The 22,270-nt window shown below is 51.3% G+C and overlaps 2 protein-coding genes across 5 annotated transcripts in view; one reads left to right on the forward strand and one right to left on the reverse strand.

The window, feature by feature from the left end:
* Crhr2 (corticotropin releasing hormone receptor 2) overlaps positions 1–11,761 on the forward strand; it is a 41,544-nt gene extending 29,783 nt beyond the window's left edge. For all 4 annotated transcript variants that reach the window (XM_038319762.1, XM_038319763.1, XM_038319764.1 and 1 more), the window contains 7 exons: positions 1,664–1,817; positions 2,248–2,308; positions 3,335–3,407; positions 9,627–9,712; positions 9,910–10,045; positions 10,489–10,530; positions 11,621–11,761. In XM_038319762.1, the coding sequence (XP_038175690.1) occupies positions 1,664–1,817; positions 2,248–2,308; positions 3,335–3,407; positions 9,627–9,712; positions 9,910–10,045; positions 10,489–10,530; positions 11,621–11,761 (693 nt within the window). The remainder of the gene's footprint in view (positions 1–1,663; positions 1,818–2,247; positions 2,309–3,334; positions 3,408–9,626; positions 9,713–9,909; positions 10,046–10,488; positions 10,531–11,620) is intronic.
* Positions 11,762–21,855: 10,094 nt separating this feature from the next.
* Positions 21,856–22,270, reverse strand: part of Gars1 (glycyl-tRNA synthetase 1) — a 39,325-nt gene continuing 38,910 nt past the window's right edge. Inside the window, exon 17 of the mRNA XM_038319671.1 lies at positions 21,856–22,137. Within this exon, the coding sequence (XP_038175599.1) occupies positions 22,012–22,137 (126 nt within the window). The 3' untranslated portion in view covers positions 21,856–22,011. The remainder of the gene's footprint in view (positions 22,138–22,270) is intronic.

Here is a 22,270-nt window from a genome sequence, read left to right on the forward strand (position 1 = left end):
CTGGCCTGATCCTGAAAATACACATGCACGCACGCACACGCATGCACATGCGCGCGCGCGTGTATACACACACACACACACACACACACACACACACACACACACTCACTCTAGTTTGATCCTGAACTCTGCCTGGCCTGAAGTCTGCCTCAGGGCCCTCAGAGCCAGGCCAGTGTCGTGAGGTGTCAGGTATGGTCCAGGCCCAGTGCTGGTTGTCACTAATGAGACTGCACTTCACCTGCAAAAAAGGGCAGCTTTACTGTTTGGGGTTCATAGTCTACCACCCAATAACACTCTCGAGAACAAAGGAGCCAGCAGCTACATGAACCCAGGATTAGTGCTGGGGTTATAGGATAGAGCCATGGGTCAGCAGGCACCTCAGCCTAGGAGCGGTACCCAGGAGTCAGGTGGCTGGCCACGCAGGGAGGAAGTAGGCTGCCCAGGGCTCCCCTCACCCAGCCAGCTGCTGCACCTACATTCTTCACTTGCTCATGTTGGCCATAAGAGAGCCCTGTGATAAAGAAAGCCACAGCAATGGGAACCCGGGCTTGGACCCTGGCTCAGAGGGGCCCACTGTGTGAGTCTGGGCCAGTGCCCATCCTCCCTACATCCATGAAATAGCTCTCAGGGGCGTCTCCTCATTCAGAGGAACTGGGACGGACGCTGCCCTGCTGAGAGGCCACACAATGGCAGCCCTGACCACGGCTCCCACTCGTGTCTCAGTGCCTTCCTTTCTCCTCACCACTGGGAAGGTGATTGCCTCGAGGATCAGAGAAGTGCTAGCTTGGTATAGGCCTCAAAACTAGCAAGACCTTGCACTGCCCCCGCCCCCATGAGCCAACCTAATACCTCAGCGGCCAAGGTCCCTACTACTCTTGTTCTGAGGACTTGTTTCCTGCACATTCTTTTTAATTTTTGGTTTTGTTTGTTTTGGTTCTTCAAGACAGGATTTCTCTGTGTAGCTCTGGTGGTCCTGTAGATCGGGCTGGCCACAAACACAGAGATCCACCTGCCGCTGCCTCCCAAGTGCCAGGATTAAAGGTGTGCGCCACCGTTGCTAGGCTTGTTTTCTTTCTTTTTAAGGGAAAGTTCAAAGTCTATTCCTAATTGGACCCAATTAGACTAACTGTGTAGCCGAAGTGACGTGAACATTGAAAACAAGGCTGTTCTGACCCAGCTCTGATTGCAGGAAGCCAACCAGTCTCCCTTTCCAGACTGAAAAGAGACATTGGGCATGGTGATATCGGCCTGTAATCTCAGCTACTTGGGAAACTGAGAAAGAGTTTTATAAATTTAAGGCCTCTCTGGGACACATAGTGAGTTCCCAGCCAGCCTGGATAATTTCATGAGACACTGATACAAAATACAAGTATTTTCAAACGTCTTAAAAGGGTAGGACTGTAGCTCAGAATGCTTACCAAGCAGGAGGGAGACCTGGGTTCTGTCCCCTATAGCACATAAGCAAAAAGAGTCTGAAGAGTTGGGGGAGGAGAAGAGGCCAAGAGGGGGACCTGGGAGAAGAGCTGCCCAGAAATGAGGGTGGGAGACTGAGCTTCCCCACTGAGAGTTGATATTATTTGGAACCCTGCCTGTGAGCCCCAACGTTGGAGGTCCCTTGCCTCTCTGTGGGACCAGCAGCTCTCACCACCCCGCCCCCCCACAGGTCTGGTGCCGCTGCATCACCACCATCTTTAACTACTTCGTGGTCACCAACTTCTTCTGGATGTTTGTTGAGGGCTGCTACCTGCACACTGCCATCGTCATGACGTACTCCACGGAGCACCTGCGCAAGTGGCTCTTCCTCTTCATTGGATGGTGTGAGGGTCCCTGGGCAGGAGGGCCTCCTGGGGAAAGGGGCACTGCTGATACAACTTCCCCCTTTGCCTTGAGACCGAGGACTCGAACCAGCCTGCCTTGCTACTCCCGCCGCTCCTGTCATTACCCTATGCCGTCCTGACCCATGCCCCGGTACAGCTCTGCCCGCCACACCCACGCTTCCCCTCGGGATGTATCTGCTTTCTCCATTCTGCCCCCAAACCCTCCAGAGGGCATTCCAGAAAGCCTTCCTCTGCTTGGAAAGAATGGCTGAGAGTTGGGGCAGGACCGAGACAGGCACCATAGTGTCACCGGTGGCCTGTAGTTAGAAGACCAAACACATAACCCCAAGCCCCTTGTGATCTCCTGCCTTGATAGAGGAGGGTGTTTATGCATCTGTCCGCCCTGTGCAGCCCGTGTCTCTCCTTTCAGGCATACCCTGCCCTATCATCATCGCCTGGGCGCTCGGCAAACTCTACTATGAGAATGAACAGTAAGTGGGACAGGCCAGCATGGGGGTTTTCAGTTACGATAGTGCAGTCAGCCTTGACTCTGGTCCAGCCCTGGGAGGGGTGGAATCGCAACCCTTACCTGAGCAGACTCTCCTTCGCGGTCCTCAGGCAGAAAGAAATAGGTCCACCCCCGTGAGTCCGCACACACCAGGCTTGCACAGTGGCTCTGTGGAATTCAGTTCGGCCATCCTTGCATCGGAGGCTGAGACACGGGACCACAGCCCAGATGACAGCAGCTCCCATGAGATCACAGGGGCAAGAGGGGGCAAGTGGCATTTAGGATGTGGAACAAGACTAGGATCCCATTTAAGGACCCTAGCGCTAGGAAAGGCTCATAAAGACAAACGCTGCTCAGAAAGTGGGGGGCTGCCTTTGTAGGTAATAAGTTTTCTCTCAGAGGGGCTGTTCAAACAGAGAACAGAAATTCGAGGTGCTCGGAGATGGCTGTCCGAGACTGCCTTATACCAGGTGACCTCTAAAGGTCGGTACTTACTGGCAGAGTCAGGAACTTAGCCTAGCCTTTGTTCTGGGTCCCAAAGCATTTCCAGCAGTCAGGGAGCCTGACCAGGCAGTAGGCTGCTTTCACTGAGAGTAAGAAGCCCAGGGCTAGAGAAGACCCCACTTGGACACCTGCAGCTTTGTGCCATGAGTTTCTGGCATCTGCGTTCTATAAACAACAGGTGGGACGGGACAGCTCGGCCCTAGACCAGTGGAGGAGAGCTCAGCTCTTCCTTGGTTCCTGTACCTGCTGCATTCCCAGTCCTGCAGCAGAGTAAGGGACTGCAGAGGAGGCCACAGGCAAACCATGAGACTGGCCCCGGGAGGTCAGCCACAGTCCCACCAGATACAATAAAAGACAGGGAATGGCCTTGTGAGGGCAGCGTCTACCAAGAACTTCCCTGGAGGTTGGGCTCAGGAAGGGTCCCTCCAGAGGGGCCTAGCTCTGAATTGAGAATGGCCCTCTGGGCATCGCCCAGCAGGCCACCTCAGCTGCCCTGTCTTTGCAGGTGCTGGTTTGGCAAGGAACCTGGTGACTTGGTGGACTACATCTACCAGGGCCCCATCATCCTCGTGCTCCTGGTACGTCCTCGGGGGATTGAAGGGTTGGGGCACTAGGAGCATAGCCGGAGGTCCACCCAGGCAGAGACACAGACAAAGCCCTGGCCTGGGCAGCACCCTGTACTGCTCCCGTGCCCTGCACAAGGCACCCAGCTTCCATCCCACTGATTCTCCCATGGGTTCTGTTGGGGGCCACCCGCACATGGTTTTCTCTGGGTGGAGAAATGGTCCGACTGGTCGGTACTCTCGTGTCTTTCGGGATTGCAACCTTCTTGCCAGGTACACTGTTGTTTTGGGAAGGTAGGCAAGCAGCTGGTACCAGCGAAAGGTGGGTTCAGCATAGCACCGAGTTCCTCGGCCCCCAGGAACACCCTCTAGGGTCCTGCCCACCGCCCTCGGGGTGGCAGCATGTTCCAGAATGCAGCATAATGAGCGATTGTTCCTAGGCCAGCTCCCCGCCCTTTGCTGAGCGTATTCGCATCTAGGATATAATTGCCACCACGTCTTTAATGCACAACAAGCTTTAATTAAGATAGAGTTTAAGTAGGGGCTGCATTCTAGGGGGGAAGAGAGTCCATTATATATCATACATTAAAAGATATATATACAAAAAAAGCCCCACAAGAAATTGGCATTTACATAAGATTTATTTCAGGCTTCTGTGTATACCAGCTCTCTTAAAAGGGTCATGGCGCCTTCTGGCAAACTCACAGGATGCCCTTCTCTTGCACACAGCAGGTGCCTAGCAGGGCCTACCTTTGTCTACCATGGCGACAAGTACCATTTATCTCTTCCTTTTCCTGACTCTCTCCTTCCTGTGACGGTTGGAGTCATTGGACCCCATCTTTGGAGTGTCCTTGATGGACATCAGCCGAAGCTGACTGGAAAGGTCTTCCACCCACCTTCAGGGCGCCACTCACTGAAGAGGCAGAGGCTGGTCTTTGTCAGCTGGGAAGGAAGGATTGTCCTTGGACTGGCAGCTGCAGTGACTCACTCACCCCTCAGTGTGAACAAAAACCTCCCAGCCAGCTGCCAGGAGCTCATGTGAAGGGATGGGGCTTTTGAGAAACCTGGGACCCAGCCAAGGAGGCTGGTCTGGACGGGAACCAAAAGCTTGGGAATGAGCTCCTGCCTAACGCTGTTGTTCAGGTAGTGAGGGGACCATAAAGAAGGAAGGAGGGGGCGTTTGGAGTCTGGTTCCCTACTGCCCAAGTCTGTCCACGTCTCCTGCTGCATATACCCTTCCTTTGGAGCCAGGTAGTTATATACTAGCAGAGGCTTCCAGGGCCTGGGTTGAGCCCTTCTACAGGTTCTGTTCCCAGCACTTCCAATCCTCACACTTCTGCTACATAGGGAAGATGGTGCTCCCCATTGCAGAGACGAACCCAAGGTTACAGGCACAGCTAATGGAGCTGAAACCCAGGGACCTGCCCTCTGCTTCACCACCCTGCCTGCTCGGCCAGTCTGCCTCGCCTCTTCTCTAGAGGCTTGCCGTCATTTACTGGGTCATTTCTGGGTTCTGTGAATATGATCTGGTGGCGTAGTCTGTGAGTTGCCTGACCACTGCCTAGTGGCTGTTGTGGGAAAAGGATGCTCACTCTTTACAACCGACCCATGGCCTTTTCAGTGTGATGGTCACCCTGAGCCAATAGTGCTGTGGTCATCTGTGTTGGACAGCTGAGGAAGCAGAATCTGTGGTTAGTGATTTTCCTGAGGCCACGAAGACACGGGGAATTTGAACCTGGAGACCCACACTTGCTGCCAGGAGTTCACTAGAGATCCTCTTAGGACGTGCAGTGGGTGATTGGGTGATAACAGCAGAAGGAAGCAAGGTCAAGGGTGCCACCAAGACAAACAGCTTTGCTCTCAACCTGGCACCTTGGAAGAGCTCCGTACAAAGGTCCTAGGCATGTCCCTTTGAAGGTGGGGAGGCTGTCCCACCTATCTGCCCTCGAGGCTGGCTCAGGACTGCTGACTCTGCACACATTCAGTTTACCCTGTTTGCATGATGAACTAGCCCTGTGAGACTAGAAAAAGCCTCAGACTCAGCACTGCCCCTTGCAAGTGCTCTTGAGCCCAAAGGACACAGGCTAGACATCTAAAGCAGGTGACACTTAAGGTCTGACTGACTGATGCTGGCCTTTGCAGGTCATGGATGGTGGCTCCTTACTCTTCATGCCTCCCCAAAGTACTTTCAGTATCCCTACAGCATCTTTACAGTCCTTGACCAAACCTGTTTCCAATGCTGATGCCCGAGGCCCCAGTCTGCTCCAGCAACATGCACACATAGCAACACCCAGGGGCCTTGACTCTGCACATCTGGGGTCCTGAGTGTAAAGTTGGGTGTGCACAGCTGCTGGTAGGGGACCTGTGCTATCAGAACTTCCTCCCTGTGCTAATCAGCTCTGTGCATGTAGTAATGCATCTAGTGGGGACCAATCTCCCAGGGGCTGTAGCTGCTAACCGAGTCCATCTTGCGGGGCTCCTACGCTGTACAGACCCATGAAGAGCAGACAGTTGTGATCCTGAAGTAGGTGTGGTGTAGGGAGCTGCAAGATGGGTGAGAGCCAAAAGGAGGAGGCAAATACAAAAAGCCTGGAGAGGCCTGCTCAGAACCAGGCTAGGGCAGAATAGAGATGTCCCCTAGGCCTAAGGCGGCCAGCTTAAAGACGGCAAGAGGCAAATCTGAAGACCACAAAGAGATGAACCAAGTCACCTGTTCTGTTGTCTTCTCCCCTACCTCCCACATCATCCCCTGCCTCCCTCTCAGTGAGGATCTGGCAAGAACGCAGCTCCCGTGAGCAAGCAGCATGCGGTACTAAGTACTTCCCCTCCAGCAGGCTTGGGAGCTCTGGGGGTGCAGAGCAGTGATCTGGCTTTGTACTTTCTCTGCCTTGAATTACAGTGGCAGGCAGGGCTGTGCCATGTGCACTGTGGGATAAGTAGTGGCTGTAGCCCCTGAGTCTCTGCCCTCTTGGTCCCATGCTCTCCCACTATAATGCATGGGTGCAGCATACATCTAGGGGACTCAGATATATGCTGGCTCTCTGGACTGTTTCTCAGCAGGTCCCGGAGTACTCACACCCTCTCTAGGACAGACCTCCAGTGGGGAGGGCAACTGAGCTGCTGAGCATGAGAGAATAGACAGTTGCTTTCTGCCTACGTTTCCCTGTAGCAGAAGCATGTGGAAAGGCTGGGAGAAAGGGGTTCTGAAGCCAGGGCTGCAGTCTATGGCTTGACAAAACATTCTATGGCACCCTGGGTATCCGTAAAGCATGGCTGGTGGTGGGGCCTGCCTATAAAAGAGCCTGGAGCTTGCGGAATAGCTGTGTAGTGTTTGTGACTATGCCTGGAACAGTGTGAACACTAGATCTTCATTGTTGGGCCCTAGGCATGCATAGGCCTCCCGCGGCCGGTCCTGTTACAGGAGTGTAGAGACTGAGATGCTCTGTGGGAGACAAGACAAGATTTTTGATAGCGACCACCACGTTCCAGGCTCAAGCCCCTCAAGGCCTAGCACCCACCTCCTCCGCTGAGCCTCCTGAGAAGCAGATGGAATGCAAGTGTCCATGGTGCTGAGCCACCAATGCTAGGAGTGTGGAAAGATGAGACTGCTCAGGGGAAGCTTCTTCAAGGGCTAGCCTCACCTGTGCCGCTCCAGCCCCTGAAACTCCAGCCATGTGCTCTAACTTAAGAACATTCCAGGCTGCAAGGGAGCTGTTGGAGGAGATGGATTTTCCTGCGTGGGCTTTCGGGTGCTTCTCCCTCCTGGAGCTTGGCTTGACTCCCCCTAGCAGCATTACATTGGCCACCATCAGGGGCTGGCTCCTCCACCCAAGACCCCTCTCTCCTGGCCTGGTCTCTGCCTGGTAGCTCCTGCTTTCACAGCTAATGCTGTCATTGGTTCTCAGCTTACTGTCTTGCCGTTTATCCAGACCTTTTTGAGTGAGTCTGTAGGAAAACTGCAGTTCCTCCCCATCTGCAACTAGGCCATAGCTCTCTGGGAGAAGGTGCTGTGTCTGCCTGTCCACATGCCTTTCACTGGTACCCAGCACAGAGGCTGGCATGGCAAGATGATTGGTTGAGTGCAAGAATGGTTAAATACAACTAAGAGCCAGGTTGGACAAAGTCTGAGTACAATGGCTCGTGGAGGAGGTGGTATGTTTTGCTTTGGAATGCAGGGTAGTGTCTAAGGTGGAGTCCTGAAGAGGTCTGTGTGGGCTGGAGTGGTCAGCGGGCTCCCTAGAGAGGAAGGAAGGTGTCTGATGTAGACACCATAAAGGGGGAGCCTGGGAAATAAACTGGAAAAAAAGAGTAGCTTCCTGGGGGCGGAAATCCAGGTGGGGGTAGCCTATTAGTCAAAGGAGAAGACCAGGTCTCCTAGATGCTCAGTATCAGTCACCTTTCCTTCCCTGCTCACCACAGAGAACAAGGTCCTATAGCCAAGGGCTGCTTGGTGACCTCTGGATGCATGGGTGAGTGGATGGATGGATGGATGGATGGATGGATGGATGGTTAGGTGGGTGGGTGGGTGGATGGGTGGATGGGTAGATGGATGGATGGGTAGGTGGATGGATGGATGGATGGTTAGGTGGGTGGGTGGGTGGATGGGTGGATGGGTAGATGGATGGATGGGTAGGTGGATGGATGGATGGATGGATGGATGGATGGATGGATGGATGGATGGATCAATGGGTAGGTGGATGGATGGATGGATGGATGGATGGATGGATGGATGGATGGATGGATGGGCAAAAACAATGGTGGACAATTGGATGAAGTATTTTGTGGGAGGATGGATGGATAAATGGATGAATGGTAAATTAACAGATAGATGAAACATTAGGTAGATAATTGAATGAACTAATTACTAAACTAGATATTTAATGCAAGAAAATGATATAGAAATTTGAATATCTTTTTATTCCAATAGTCTCTGCTCTCAGAGAAGTCAGAAAGAACTGGAAAAAGACCAAGGATTATTTCAGGATAGGTGAGCCTTTAGAGAAAGCAGGCAGCAGGCCGTGCACAGCCTCTTGGAAGGCTTCCCCCTCAGCTGTGGGCTCACTAGACTGTATACTGTATATACATGGAAGAGGCGACAGGGAGGCGAGAGTTCGAATCCTCCTGTCCCTCTACAGTTTGGGAGACAGGGGCAGCAAGGCTGACCATGCCCCTCACTGCCTGCCTGGAATCTATCATATAGGAGGATTAGAAGGGCTGCCTCCATTTGTAGAAGCAATGGATTTTTTTTAGACAGAGACTGGAGTGGGGGGCATGTTTGTGTCTCCACACATATGGGCCAGCAGACATCCCTAGACTAATTACATGCCTCCCAGCCTGTGAACATTTTCTGAGGAAGGAGTGCCAGCAGGCTTGTACACACTCCCATTCCTGTTTGCTTGTGCTTGGCAGTACATGAAGAGAAATGCAGGCACACGGTGTTCCCAGATAGACACACATGCATGGTCGCACAAGACCCACTCTGAGACAAGCACATGGGGGACACGCATACAGGGCGACACACAGAGAGCGACAGCACAGCTCGGGGACCAGCTGACCAACTTACTGACCCTTAAGAGTCCCTCAGAGACCAAGAGACCCTGGGGATCCACAGAGACCCACACAGCACGAAGCTGAGTCAGGAGCCAGCAGACCCATGGCAGTGAGAGGTGGGCGTGTCTTTGATATTAAGGGAAAGCACTAATGAAGATAAATTAGTCCCTTCCCAGAGCCCATTCATCTTCCGTGCCTGTGTCTGAAGGCTTAGGGCGCCTAGGAGCCAGGGTAGAGATTAACCACTCCACCTGGACTGTGCGCCTCTCCCCCCAGGGCTGAGCTGAAAGGACCTTTGACCAACCTAGAGCTGGTGACAGTTTGAGGGCCTCTGAGATCTTCCATCAATAAGTAGGGACCCTGTGGCCGAGAGAAGACAGGTGGATCCGAGATCTGTGTAGTCTCAGGAGGGCAAGGATTGAGGCTCTCAGAAGTGACCCCGGAGAAGTGGTCACTTCTCCCACCCACTGCTTTTACAAACTGCCTGGGCCACTGGTGGAGATCGGGACCTGGGGTCAATGGATGCCTCCTGCCCAGGGTAGGGAAGAGCAGAAGTTGGGCAGTCATAGCAGGTGCCTGGTGCTGGGGCATGTGTCAGGGGGCAGATGTCAGGGATTCGGGGAGGAGGTTTGCTTCTGAGTCACCCCCACAGACCTCCCCTTGTCCCTCTCTGCTTTCTTCCAGATCAATTTTATATTCCTCTTCAACATCGTCAGGATCCTGATGACAAAATTACGAGCCTCAACCACATCCGAGACAATCCAGTACAGGTATGGGAATGCCTAGAGCCCTGGCAGGCAGCAAAGAGGCAAGAAGGCTCTCTCATCAGAGCCCTGGAAGTCCTCATCCCCAGAGTTTGCTCCAGCTCCCAGAAGCCAGGCAGGGCCGCCCCTCTTCCCACCTGAGTGAGTGCTGCCTACAGTAGGTGAACTCAAGTTTGTCGTTGCCCTCTTGCTTCCCCATGCAGGAAGGCAGTGAAGGCCACCCTGGTCCTCCTCCCCCTGCTGGGCATCACCTACATGCTCTTCTTTGTCAACCCTGGGGAGGACGACCTGTCACAGATTGTGTTCATCTATTTCAACTCTTTCCTGCAGTCTTTCCAGGTAGGCGCCCCAGCGGCAGGACACTTCCCAGCTCTGGATGCTCAGAGTGGGCCTGCGCACTAGGATCAGTTATATGAGCACTGGAACCCAAGTGCTGGCACGCGTGGAGCCCCACTGGGCCTCAGATGCTGACAAGGTTGCCCTGGTCATGTCACACACCACCCCCATCCCAGCACTCAGTTTTGTTAACACTTCTGAGAATACCTAGGATGAGCTCGGGGTGCTGAGGCCAGGCTGGAAACCACAGGCACTCAGAGCAGACCCTGTTGTAACTGCATCCCTTATCTGGGCCCAAAGCTTTGGAGGTCCCACCCACCCCTGAGCCCTAAATCCTGGGAGATGTGCCTCCAGCCATTCTGTGTTCTCCCACACCTCCAGCAGGAATGACTCCCCAGTGGGAATGACTCCCCAGCTGATGTCTGACGTCTTTCCTTCCTTTCTAGGGTTTCTTTGTGTCTGTCTTCTATTGCTTCTTCAATGGAGAGGTAGGAGACGGGCCTCCCTTATAGTCTAGGGGCTCGGGCCTTTACACTGCACTCACTTGTGATCTGGTCAAGCTGCTCAGCTGCAGAGCCATCGCTGGCTTTGCTCAGCTCCGGGCAGTGGGAGAGCTGAGAAAGCACTCAGCTTTGGGCATATAGAACTTCTGCGGAATCAGTGTAGCTCACTACACAGCCAGAAGTAACATGTCAGCACCCTGTGCATGCCCTCTGAGCCAGGGAGCAAGGTGCCCGGATATCAGGGCCTGTGGAAACCACACAGAGGGGATGACAGAAGGAAGGTTCCAGAAATAAAAAAAAAAAAAAAAAATGTCATTCAAACAGTTCTTTACCAACTCAGCAGAAAAGAAACCGTCTGGGGCTGGTGAAATGGTTCAGTTAATAAAGGCATTTGGGTGCCAAACCCAACGACCTGAGTTCAACCCCTGAAACTCACATGGCGGAAGAAAGAATCAACTCCTGAATGAAAGCTGACCTCCATACATACACCATAGTGCTCATTGGAAACATACACACACACACACACACACGCACACACGCACGCACACGCACACGCACACGCACACGCACACGCACACTCAGGAAGAAGCTGATGTTTGCCATTACAATACAAACAGAAGGGAGTCAGGTGTAGAGAACGAGCCAGGAGCGTCCCCTTAGACAATGGTAGGGAAGGGTGGACTGCAGAGGGGACAAGGAGAGGCCTTTCCTAATGAGGAGGAAGCTAGCTAGGCCTGATACCTGCTCCAGCAGGGCTGAGCTGAGCTGAGCTGAGGGGCTGATTTACAAAGCTAGAGAGGCCTAAGTCATGGTGGCAGGGGTGGCCGCCACAGAAAACTGGAACCTCAAGCAGGCCGATGGCCTCTCCAGGAGAGGTAGACTGGATCCCTGTAAGAAACTGCAGGGCAGGCAAAGGTGTTCAGGGGAGGACCTCAGTTTGGGACCTCATCAGCTTCTTGGAGTGAGGGTGGCAGGCCGAGGGCCATCCCAGACTCCTTTAATGGCTCTTGGGGTGGAGCTGGGGGACTGGCAGAGGCTTGGCCCAGCAGGTGACTGAGCCTCGCCCTTCCCGCAGGTGCGCTCAGCCCTGAGGAAGAGATGGCACCGCTGGCAGGACCATCACTCCCTCCGAGTGCCTGTGGCCCGCGCTATGTCCTTCCCCACATCCCCCAGCAGGGTCAGCTTCCACAGCATCAAGCAGACAGCAGCTGTGTGACCCTCTGTCGTCACTGCACCACTGAGGCCGCTTCCCCATCCTCTACGGCCTTCCCCTGGGTCCTCCTTGCTACACTGGCCCTTGGCATGCAGGAGAAGGAGGGGAGAGATCAGCTCTCCAGTCTGGAAGGAAAGGAAAGCTATGGAAGGGGGCTCTGAAGGGCCAGGGCCCAGTGCAGCCACAAGTCTACAAGCAAGAGGGAGCAGAGGGACATGGCAGGCCCCCGGAAAAGAGTGGCTCTCACGTCATCATGTCTTTGCACACCTGGCCTCTCCTGTGGATCCTCACTGTAGCACCATTTATATAGGAAAAAAACCGAGGTGCAGAGCAGGCAAGGGCTGGCCAAGTCACCCAGTTACTTGGACCACCCTCAGCACCTACAGTTGGGTCTGCTTCTTGCTTTCTGGTTCCACGCTTGGGGTGCCCTCCCTTGAGGGTGCCCTCTGAAGGTGGGGGAGACAAGAATTAACTCATCTGGCTTCATCGCAGAGACTGTCTAGCAGAGAAGCCCCCCTCCTCAGAAGCAACCACTCGCCAAGCTGCAGCTCCGTTCCTTTCCCAGTCCTCCTGCCCCTGTGTCTCTAGGAGAACGCTCGCTCCCAGTCTGCTGTCCTCCCTGGGAAACCCCTGTTCAGCCTGGGCTCAGTCTGGGGATCTGGAGATGAGACAGACAGAAAGCCACACTCTCAGGCCAATCAGACACACAATGCTAGACAAAAGAGGACACCAGAACCAGAGGGAGTCAGTAAGGCTCACCCAAATCCGAGCATCTCTCCTCAGACTGCTTCAGTCTCTGCTGCGGAAATCGCTGTTTGTGACATCAGCCAGGTACCTGTGGGGGTGTCAAACTTCAAGTCGAGCAGCTGGACACTGGAGAGATGAAGTGGGCTGAGGATGAGGGCAGAACGTCTGCAGGCCAGAGCCACGTCCCTCTCCTTAGAGATGATGGCCTGGACCCAAGCAGGCCTTCCTCTGGCCTGTGGGGGTTTGGAGTCTTCGGGTTCAAAGGGCCGGACCTTTTATTATCCCTGAGGATGACATCTGCCCCATCCCCAATGCAAAGCCCGCCTGTGTCAGGGACTAAGATTCTAGTACTGGGAGGGAGGGGAGGCAAGGCCCTTCATGGGCCACAAACAAGAGGAAACAGAGCTTGGCTTCAGGCTCCACCTCCATTCCTTTGCTCCCCTCGCCCCCGCAGCAGAAGAGGAAGGAGAAGCCAACAAACTATAGGCTTGAAAAGAACCCCTGTTTAAGTACCCTACAAAAATAAACTTTGAAAACTTATCCACTTTTATGCATATTTAGTTTGGCATTGAATACATTTAAAGCATGGAAAGATGAGATTTCTGACATTTTGGTAAATATCTGAATTTTATAAGAAAACTATCACAGCACCTTAAAGCACACCAAAACATACCTAGATAGTGCATGCTTCCAGGGCCATTGTCACCTGTCTTCAAACACTTTGTTAAGCCAGGTACATGCCTTTAATCCCAGCACTTGGGAGGCAGAGGCAGGCAGATCTCCGTGAGTTCAAGGCCAGCCTGGTCTACAAGAGCTAGTTCCAGGACAGGCTCCAAAGCTACAGCAAAACCCTGTCTCAAAAAACCAAAAAGAAAGAAAGAAAGAAAAAAAGGAAGGAAGGAAGGAAGGAAGGAAGGAAGGAAGGAAGGAAGGAAAGAGAAAACCCTTTGTCAGCAGGTGGTTTCTGTTGCCCCCTTTTTCCTAGCCCCTGCCTTCATCCCACTATCCCTAGAAGATTTTATTTTCAGAGACACTTTTTGGCCCGTATAGAATTTCTCTGCCTGACTCTTGGGATTTTTTTAGGGTTCTCTAGATTGGGCTATCACAACTTTTTTATTTTTCTGGATTTGTTGGACAAGGCCTCACTATTTAGCTCAGGCTGGACTCAGACTTGCTGAGTAATTCAGGCTCACCTTGAATTTACAATTCTGCCTCAGCATTCTGAGTGCTAGGATTATAGAAACATACTTATTTTTAAATATAAACAATTTATTAAAGCCACATTAGATATTGAAAGGTTTTCTTTTATACTTATTTCCTTGCGGGGAGTGCATGTATTCCATTGTTTGTCAGAGGAAAATTTGGGGGAGTCAGCTTTCTCTTTCTAACATGTGGGTCCTCCAGATTAAATTCAGGTCATCTGGCCTTGGGGCATTAACCTGCTGACCCATCTTGCTAGCCCTAGATATTGACATTTATAGACAGTTTTTATGAGTAATTGTTAAACCTAAAATGGAAAGTATATTGAAGCCACACCTTAAACAAAAGAATAGAAATTTGATTGTTCAGAAATCCTTGGTTGCATCTTGCAGCAAGAATGAGTCAGAATTCAGCGTCAGTTTCCTTCCTTCCCCCCTCCCCTTTTCTACAGCTGCATATGCTAAGGTTTTTCAGATAAATAAGCTGTGGGCATGTCACTCACTTCCAGGCCACTCACTTCCTGTACTGCTTCTGAGATGTACGTCCCAGATTGCAAGGCAATCTGTCACCAAAAATGCTCTTAAGCCCTCTTTATATCTGATTGAAAAAAAAATGAGCTGGAAATCATTCTGCCATGAGCTTTGTGGCCCTAGTCAGCATGTGCTCGGTGTCTGCTCCCCGCCTCATGGACCAGACAGTGTTGGCGGGGGCTGGGGAAGGGGAGCTTCCCACTTGGCCATGCCCTGGAGAATGGTATGGGGAAGGCTTTGGCTCTGCGTCTCTTGTCATTGGGGAGGTAGGTGACAAGAGTGCCTAGGCTTGGCTTTCTCAAGGGACAGATGTCAGACACGCAAAGTTTTCCTGCCTGGCCAGAGGAAGGTAAATGGCTGAAGTGATTAGCATTGTAGATGCTCTTGTAGAACAAAGAGGTATAAATGGCTTGGCCCAAGAGGTCATGTGAAAATTGTCGAGATTAGAAGAGACAGCGGGACTGATCAGAGCTGATGCCACAGAACCTCGGTGCCACCCATGAGTGTTCTTCAAACACCCACCTCCCTCAGTGCCACCCATGAGTGTTCCTCAAACGCTCACCTCCCTCAGTGCCACCTATGAGTGTTCCTCAAATGCTCACCTCCCTCAGTGCCACCCACCAGTGCTCCTCAAACACCTCCTTCCCTCGGTGCCACCCATCAATCAGTGCTCCTCATCCTCAAACACCCATCTCCCTCAGCACCACTTGCTGTTTCTCCTGTAAGAGTTACCTGGAGGGATCACTCTCTCCTGGCTGGGGCAGCACTACCCAGGCCAGCACTATGAGAAGCATTAAGTTACAGACCAGCTGGGTAGAGATTCTACCCCAGCCCTGCATTGCGCTGCTCCCTGAGCTCCTGGTCATGGCCCTGGCTGAGTGGTGCCCATGAAATGCCACTGGAGCCATTAGGCCATTTCTCTGGGTCCCCACTAGTTAACCTCACTCAGCAGCTGCCCCACAGCACAGCCAGTCCTCATTAGTGTCATGGGCCTCTGAGCTTGCAGTCCATCAGTGAGGGCCTTCCTGGAAAGAGGCCTCATTAGCGGACTCTGTAGGAACAGCTTCCAGCGCCCAGACCCTGCGGGCTCTCGTTTAACACTCCACCCATGCTGCCCTGTAAAGCTGGAGAAGATGAGCACGTGGGAAACTTCTCTCCATAATTCAAGGGTCCCACTCACAATGAGACTGCAGACCGAGCCATAGTCTGGTTCCAAGCCCAGAGGTCCCTTCGTAAAGTGGGGTCAGAAAGTCCCTGCTGGTGTAAGAGCTGGTATATAGGTGTGGTTTTGATAAAGGCAGACATGGGGCAGAAGTCAGGGATGGGGACAGCATTTCCCAGGATGCTGTGCTGTGACGAGAGTCCAGGTAGAAAAGCTACTGAAGCCTCTAGAGCGCCAGGGCCCTGCGGAAGGTGTGGACACATCGTGGAGAAACTGGACTCTGGTGGAGCAGAGGCAGTACGAAAACTGACCTGACATTCACTCGTCCAGAGATGGGGATACAGGCCTCTCCAGAGTGGAGTGTTTCAAGGTTCAGGGAATGCAGAACCGGAAGGCAGTAAGTGTCCTTTGGCAGCTGTGAGCCCTGTGCGTGGTTAACCGGCAAGGGAGCCGTATCGAGTCCTATTTCCAGTGCGTGTGCCTGGATGCTATAGAAAGCCAAGGTGAGACCTGTCTCTGGAAACCTCTAAGGGAAGGCAGCGGTGGCAGGGCAGGAAGGGAACTGTTTAACAAGTAAATTTCTTTTCCCATTGGTATCGCCCCCAAGGCCCTAGACTCTGCCCCCAAAGTCACCCCTTATTCTCTTGTGGGGGTTAGTATTACTTAAAGATGCTAATTAGCAGGAGGGACAGACCGATGTCTCCACCTTTGGGTGACTGATCCTTCCATGTTTCCTGCGTGTTGGGGAGGGGTTCTGAGGCAGTGTAAGGCCCTCCACACAGGGCTGGAGAATGGTGCTCATCACAGAGCCACCAGTGGCCTCTGCCTCCAGCTGGTGAGGCCTGACCAACAGCCTCTTTGAGAGAGCCTCGCTGCCAGCGTCAGCCAGACATGTGCACCGAAGTGCTCGTATGACAGAAGCCCCTGCTGGTTATCCCTGGCACTGTGCTGTCCCTGACTGTCCCTAGAACTCACTGAACCTTTAATCCCTTCTCATTTGCTCCACTCAAGGCTGGGCTAGCCCACGGGAGTCCAGTGCCAGCAAGACAGAACAAGGGCACAAAAAAAGCAATCAGCATTGGCAAAGGGAAAAACTCTCTTTTTCCCATTCCATCCCCACCCTGACCTCCCATCAGGGCCAAGGCCCAGTCCCCAACACGGCATCCCCTCTTTTCCATCTCACAGGAATGACAGAAATGAAGATCTTGGGAGTATTTCTATCACATCTTATAGAATCTTCAGCAGAAGGCTGAAGTGTAGCTCAGTGGTAGAGTGCTTTGCCTAATATCTAAGGCCCCAGGCTGATCTCCAACACCACAAAATAAATGGTGTAAGCCCTTCCTGAGGATGTAGTAACCTGTAATCTCAGCACTCTTGAGGAAGAGGCAGGTGGACAGCAAGATCAAGGCCATAGTTACACAGTAAGATCCTGTCTCCATCAATCATAATCGTGATCTCAACCGAGGACATCCTGGTGGGCGTGACTTCCCAATGGCAGAAGATGCTGTTTGCACTTCACCCACTCCTAAAGATGGAACCAGACATGGTTTACACATATGTCCTGGTTTGGACAATAAATTACATGATCACCCTACTTAACGCCAAACTGCTGGGATAAACGAGTGGCGAAGGTCAGATCTACAGATCATGTTCACACCTGCAGTTTGGGAACAGTGCTGGAATAAGAGGGACCTTCCTAGGCAGAGTCCTGAGTCCCATTTCAGAATCTGCTGGCTAAATCCACAAGTAGGCACAGGCAGAGACAAGCTAATGATTCTTTATCTGGAAATAAAATTGCCCTTCACCCTTGCTGGGAAGATGGCACAGTGACAAACTGTGCTCTTAACTAGCTTTGAAGGGAACCAATAAGCCTCCCTCTGGTTCCTAGAGACTCAGCTCCCATCCACACCTCAGCATCATGGATCCTCACAGACGATCCTTTGCCCAGGAAGGCAGAATAATTCTGACTCATCGCTGTGTATAAATGCCTCCCCAGGGAGCTAAAGACTGATCACAGCAATTTGGTTTCAGATCTCCAACATCCAGCTGTCCAATCACTAAGGCTAATCCGTCAGTCTGTCCTGTGGAATCTTTAACCCAGGTGTGCATCCTGGCATTTTTGGGGGGTGGGGCTCAAGTCGACTGTCCAGTTATTCCTTGCCACAAGAACCTGGACATCTCTGGAGACACCCACAAACCCCCAGTTACCTGCCAATATCAACTGCACCATGTGGCTCTACTTTCCCAGGTTAGAGCACACCTCAGGGCCACACTCACTGCACTGTGACCATTTCCCCGACCTGGCAAGGGCTTGTGGGCAGGACCACATCTGGTCCAGGTCTGAGCAGCCAGTCCTGGTTACAGATAATCCGCCTCTTCTGGGGTCCCCAGGCCTCAGAGGCTTCCACTGGCCACACAACTTTCTCTTCTCAGAGTACACATTTCAGAGGTTCTTACATTTACTGCCCTAATTTTGAGCTGATTTTTAAAAATGGCTTGCTAGTCCCATAATGTACTTGACGTCAGCCGAAAGATGGTTTACAGTTCATAATATCAGCTGAAGTTTCTCCAGCTAGGGATTTCAGAGGGGTTGAGATTTCATTTTCCTTAAAAGTCGTCTCCACTAAGTTTGATAATCTGTCTAGTGGCTTCGGGCCTTCTGCTGGGTGGGAAATTGAATTCTAACCAAGGTTGAGGTGTGTGATTTAGCATCAGACTTACCATGTATTGCTTCTCCCTTTGATTGTTTTGGTCCTTTGGGTGAGTTGAAAACCCCAGTAGTGGTGATGGCAGAAAAAAGATGTGGGGTTCTGGGGCAGCAGGAAAGGGCCAGCAGGAGAGCAGTGGTGGGCTAGGGAGGGTGAAGTCTGCAGTGTTCCTCCCAAAGGGACACGAAGAGTCACCGAGTTTAAAGGTAGAACGGAACCACTTTAGCTACTGGGTGTGACACAGACCACAAGTGGCAAGAATTTCACACAACTCTTCCCCCAAACACCAATGCGCACACCTGATGGCAGCGAGACAGAGTGGTGGCTGAGGCGGTGAGAAGGGAACTAGTTCTGTATCTGGGGTACAGATGGGTCAAAGGTCTTCTTGAGGCAGGAGAGTCATTACTGAGAACGGGTGGCTGGAACACATAAGTTCGCAAACTTGCTTCAGAATGGCAGGCCCCCAAATAATAAGTTTAGGTTCGAATTTCTTCATTTTTAATGCTTTTCAGTGAAGGTCTGCCCCTGCCCTGCTACAATTTCATTCTACTTAATCTCACTATCAATTAATGCACTTGGATGCAGAGCAGAGAGTTTTGATGAGCCAAAAACTGTTTTAATTAGCCTAACTTGTTTTAGTTAGCATAACTGCTTTACAGCTAATTGTCAGTGATTGAGTTTTAAGACCTAACTCCCTTCAGCGCCAAGTCTGGTGTTAGAGCTGAGCTCCTCTTCCCCAGCCTGTAACAGGCATGAGACTTAAGGGGAGCTGCTGTGCTCGAGGCTTGGGGTCCAGATCTCCTTCCAGCACTCTTCTTTGAGTCCACCATTCCAACGCAGCAAGGATGAGGCTCCAAGAGGCTCTAAGAAAATCTAAAACCCCACTGTATATCTCACCCCCTCAGCTCACTGGATGTAAGGTCCTTATAAAGTTTAGTCCCAAAGACCCTTGCCAGGAGCCTTTCCTTCCCAATGCAAGAAGGTTCCCCAGAGCAACAACAGTAATGTGAAGTAGCTCTCCTAAGAATGTCCTCAAATACTGACACCCAAAACCCACCCTAGAGAAACTTCCTAGTGGGGAGAGGTGGGGCTCAGAAGGGAGTATTTTTCAAGTTTGAGGTGTTTAACACCCAGCAGGGGCTAAGCACTGCAGCCAGAGGCAATGGAATTAAAAAGACACATTCTTTAGCGTGTCCACATGGGGAAGGGGCTTGTGGGTAGGAGGGTGGGGCTGCAGGGTGCTCATCTCGGGCAAACACTGGCAAGCTCTGAAGCCATCATCCTAATTTCCAGAGAAGACATTAGTCCATCCACATGCTCTTAACACGATTACAGCTTAGAGGAAGCCCCATAACCAAGACTTATTGCTTAGGCAACAGGAGGTGGATTTTGAGGCAGAGCCCCATTATTCATTCATTTACTGAATCTTCAATTCAATTTCATGTCCATGTGGGCCAAATGTCACAAACACCTGCTTGAAACATAGATTTTCAACAATGAGGGTGCAAGCTATGAGGTGAGCACTGCTTTCAAAACGGCTGCACCCTAGCCCCACCCATTACACCCATGACCAGGGAAATCTGATCACAATAGGTTCATCCCAGACAGCTACTAATATAGCAAAGGTAACTGGGATTTTCTCTGGGGCATCCGATCCTCAGGCATGCTTTATGAAGCCTCACTCACTGAGATTACACTGGCCAATGAAACGGTATAAATGCTTGAGTGACCTTGTACCTTGTTCTCAACGAGAATAGGAACACCAATGGTATTGAGATCTGTCTGTTTTTCTAACTTGCTAGCGAGTCCATTTCTGGAATGCCCCTCTATATTCAATGCTTTGCTATGTTTTTTAGATAATGTTAAGGTGTCCCTCCTCCTGCAGAAGCCAGGCACATGCTCTAGACATAACTCTACGTCATGCCTGGTCTAGTGTCCTGAAGCCTAACCTAAGCTGTAAAGAACCCTTCTACTGTGTTCTTTAAGTTTCCTGGAAGCACTCAGTCTGAGCCACCTCATCAATGGGAGGGAGGACTTCTGGGCCAGGCTAATTTAACTATGTACAGCTTGCCACTTGATACACAGATTTTAAATAAAATATTTTTCTTCAAACCTAAAATAGACTTACAGGGCATCAAGGCGGAAATATGTGAACTTTAACCCACCACTAAGTATGAACAGAAATGAGTGTGCAAAGGCCTTTTCACTTAGAACATAGCTCTCTGCACACTTGTGCTGTTGCCCATGGTGCTCACCGGGGAATTCCATCCTCTTGGAGAAGGCACACCTTCTCTGGGGAGGATGGCACAGCGACAACTAGAGGGAGAGCAGGGGAACGGCGGGCTTGCCGATCATGTGCAGACTGTAACTCTAGAGCTCAACTGAGAAGAAAGCTTCAGCTGGATCCCTTTATGTTGCAAGGGAGGCAAATCCTATGATGCGGTTAATATATCTTCCCGTATTAACGAGCTCATCAGTCTGGGCTGTTTCGTTATGGTGAAATCTGCCTAAAACAGAAGTACATGGGAAGAAGGAGGGGAGAATGCTAGAGGATAAAGACCGTGAGGCGAGAGGGATCCCTGGAGTGAGTAGTTCATTGGAGTATAGTTCATTCTAGTGTAATAACAAGAGCTCACAGAAGCAGACAGGAGACAAATCAGCAAGGTCTGCTCATGACTTCAATGCTGAGGGCAGGCTGGAGCTGCGGGTACAGCTCAGTATACAACACCAGCTCCAGTCCCAGCTCAGAAAACTAATAATAACCCAGCATCTTTGCTGAGTCCCTGCCACCTGCAGCATCACAGCGAGGGTGGAGAGAGAACACTGGGGACTCTCCGGAGGCCAGCGGTCCTAGACTTGCATGGGCCAGAGCTGGGAGCCAGACAAGGCCTTAATTCTACAAACTGCTTCTTCCTTAAACGTATTTGTTCCTTAGGTAAATACGTGACATCTCTTGGGGCTGGAGAGATGGCTCAGAGGTTAAGAGCATTGCCTGCTCTTCCAAAAGTCCTGAGTTCAATTCCCAGCAACCACATGGTGGCTCACAACCATCTGTAATGAGGTCTGGTGCCCTCTTCTGGCCTGCAGGCATACACACAGACAGAATATTGCATACATAACAAACAAACAAACAAACAAACAAACATCTTTAAAAAGATACGTGACATCTCAGTGTTCTAAACAAAAATGCACAAGTAGCAAAACCTTTTGAAAACAAAGACTAAACCACAAAACCAGGATCAAGACACTGGGAACTACTGAGCCAGGCAACTGAGCTGGGGCTCCTCCAGCTTCAAGAAACCAATGACTTCCAGGACTCACAAGGAAGCTAGGAACTGAGATTGCAGAGTAGGTAGAAACCTCCCTACGCCAGCACCACCTTCCCATACACTCGGTCTTTCCCAGAAGCCACCAAGCTGCCTGGAGACGGCTGTCTCTTTGGAACAGGGCATCACTTGCTCATTCACAGATGTAGATTAGTGCCTGCTGGGAGCTGAGGAGGCAATGGAGGCTTATGAAAAATGGGCATGAGAATTCCTTGGGGTATAAATGTTCTAAAGTTGGGCTGTGGCTGTTTAACTCATTAAGAGCACTAAATTGTATACTTGAAATAATTTGCAGTCTATAAATTATACTCCAATAAAACTTAATTTTAAAAGATGTACCATGTTAAACACAAGCACACCTGACCAAATAAATGTGTAAGAGAAATGTCTTTGCTTAAAAAAAAAAGGAAACATAACAAATGGATTATAAATTTGTTCAGAACTCCTTTAACTTTAATTGCAAGGGTAAAATCAAGCAGCCACTGACGAAAAATACAGTCCATGGAAGCAATCACAATTCCTGTGTAGTGGACATGATGGGTTATTCATGAGAACAGTCATCACACGGTGCCAGCTGGTCTCATTCCTCTGCTGTCTCTTTTTTGCCAGTCTCTTGCCCTTCAAAGAGGGGATACCTGGCCTCCACATCAGCCCAAGTGATGCTGCCGTTGGCCAGATCACGGACCACACCAGGCAGTTCAGAGACCTGGGAAGAGAAAACAAGGGCAAGCATTAGCCTACTTTACGTTTGCCTTGAATTCAGGAACACTTACACACAGGGCAAACCACAAACACTGTTTGTGTAACGATGAAGTCCCTTGAAAGCTGTGTTGGTGTTC

Source organism: Arvicola amphibius, chromosome 2 (assembly GCF_903992535.2).
Source record: "Arvicola amphibius chromosome 2, mArvAmp1.2, whole genome shotgun sequence".
Lineage (NCBI taxonomy): Eukaryota > Metazoa > Chordata > Mammalia > Rodentia > Cricetidae > Arvicola > Arvicola amphibius.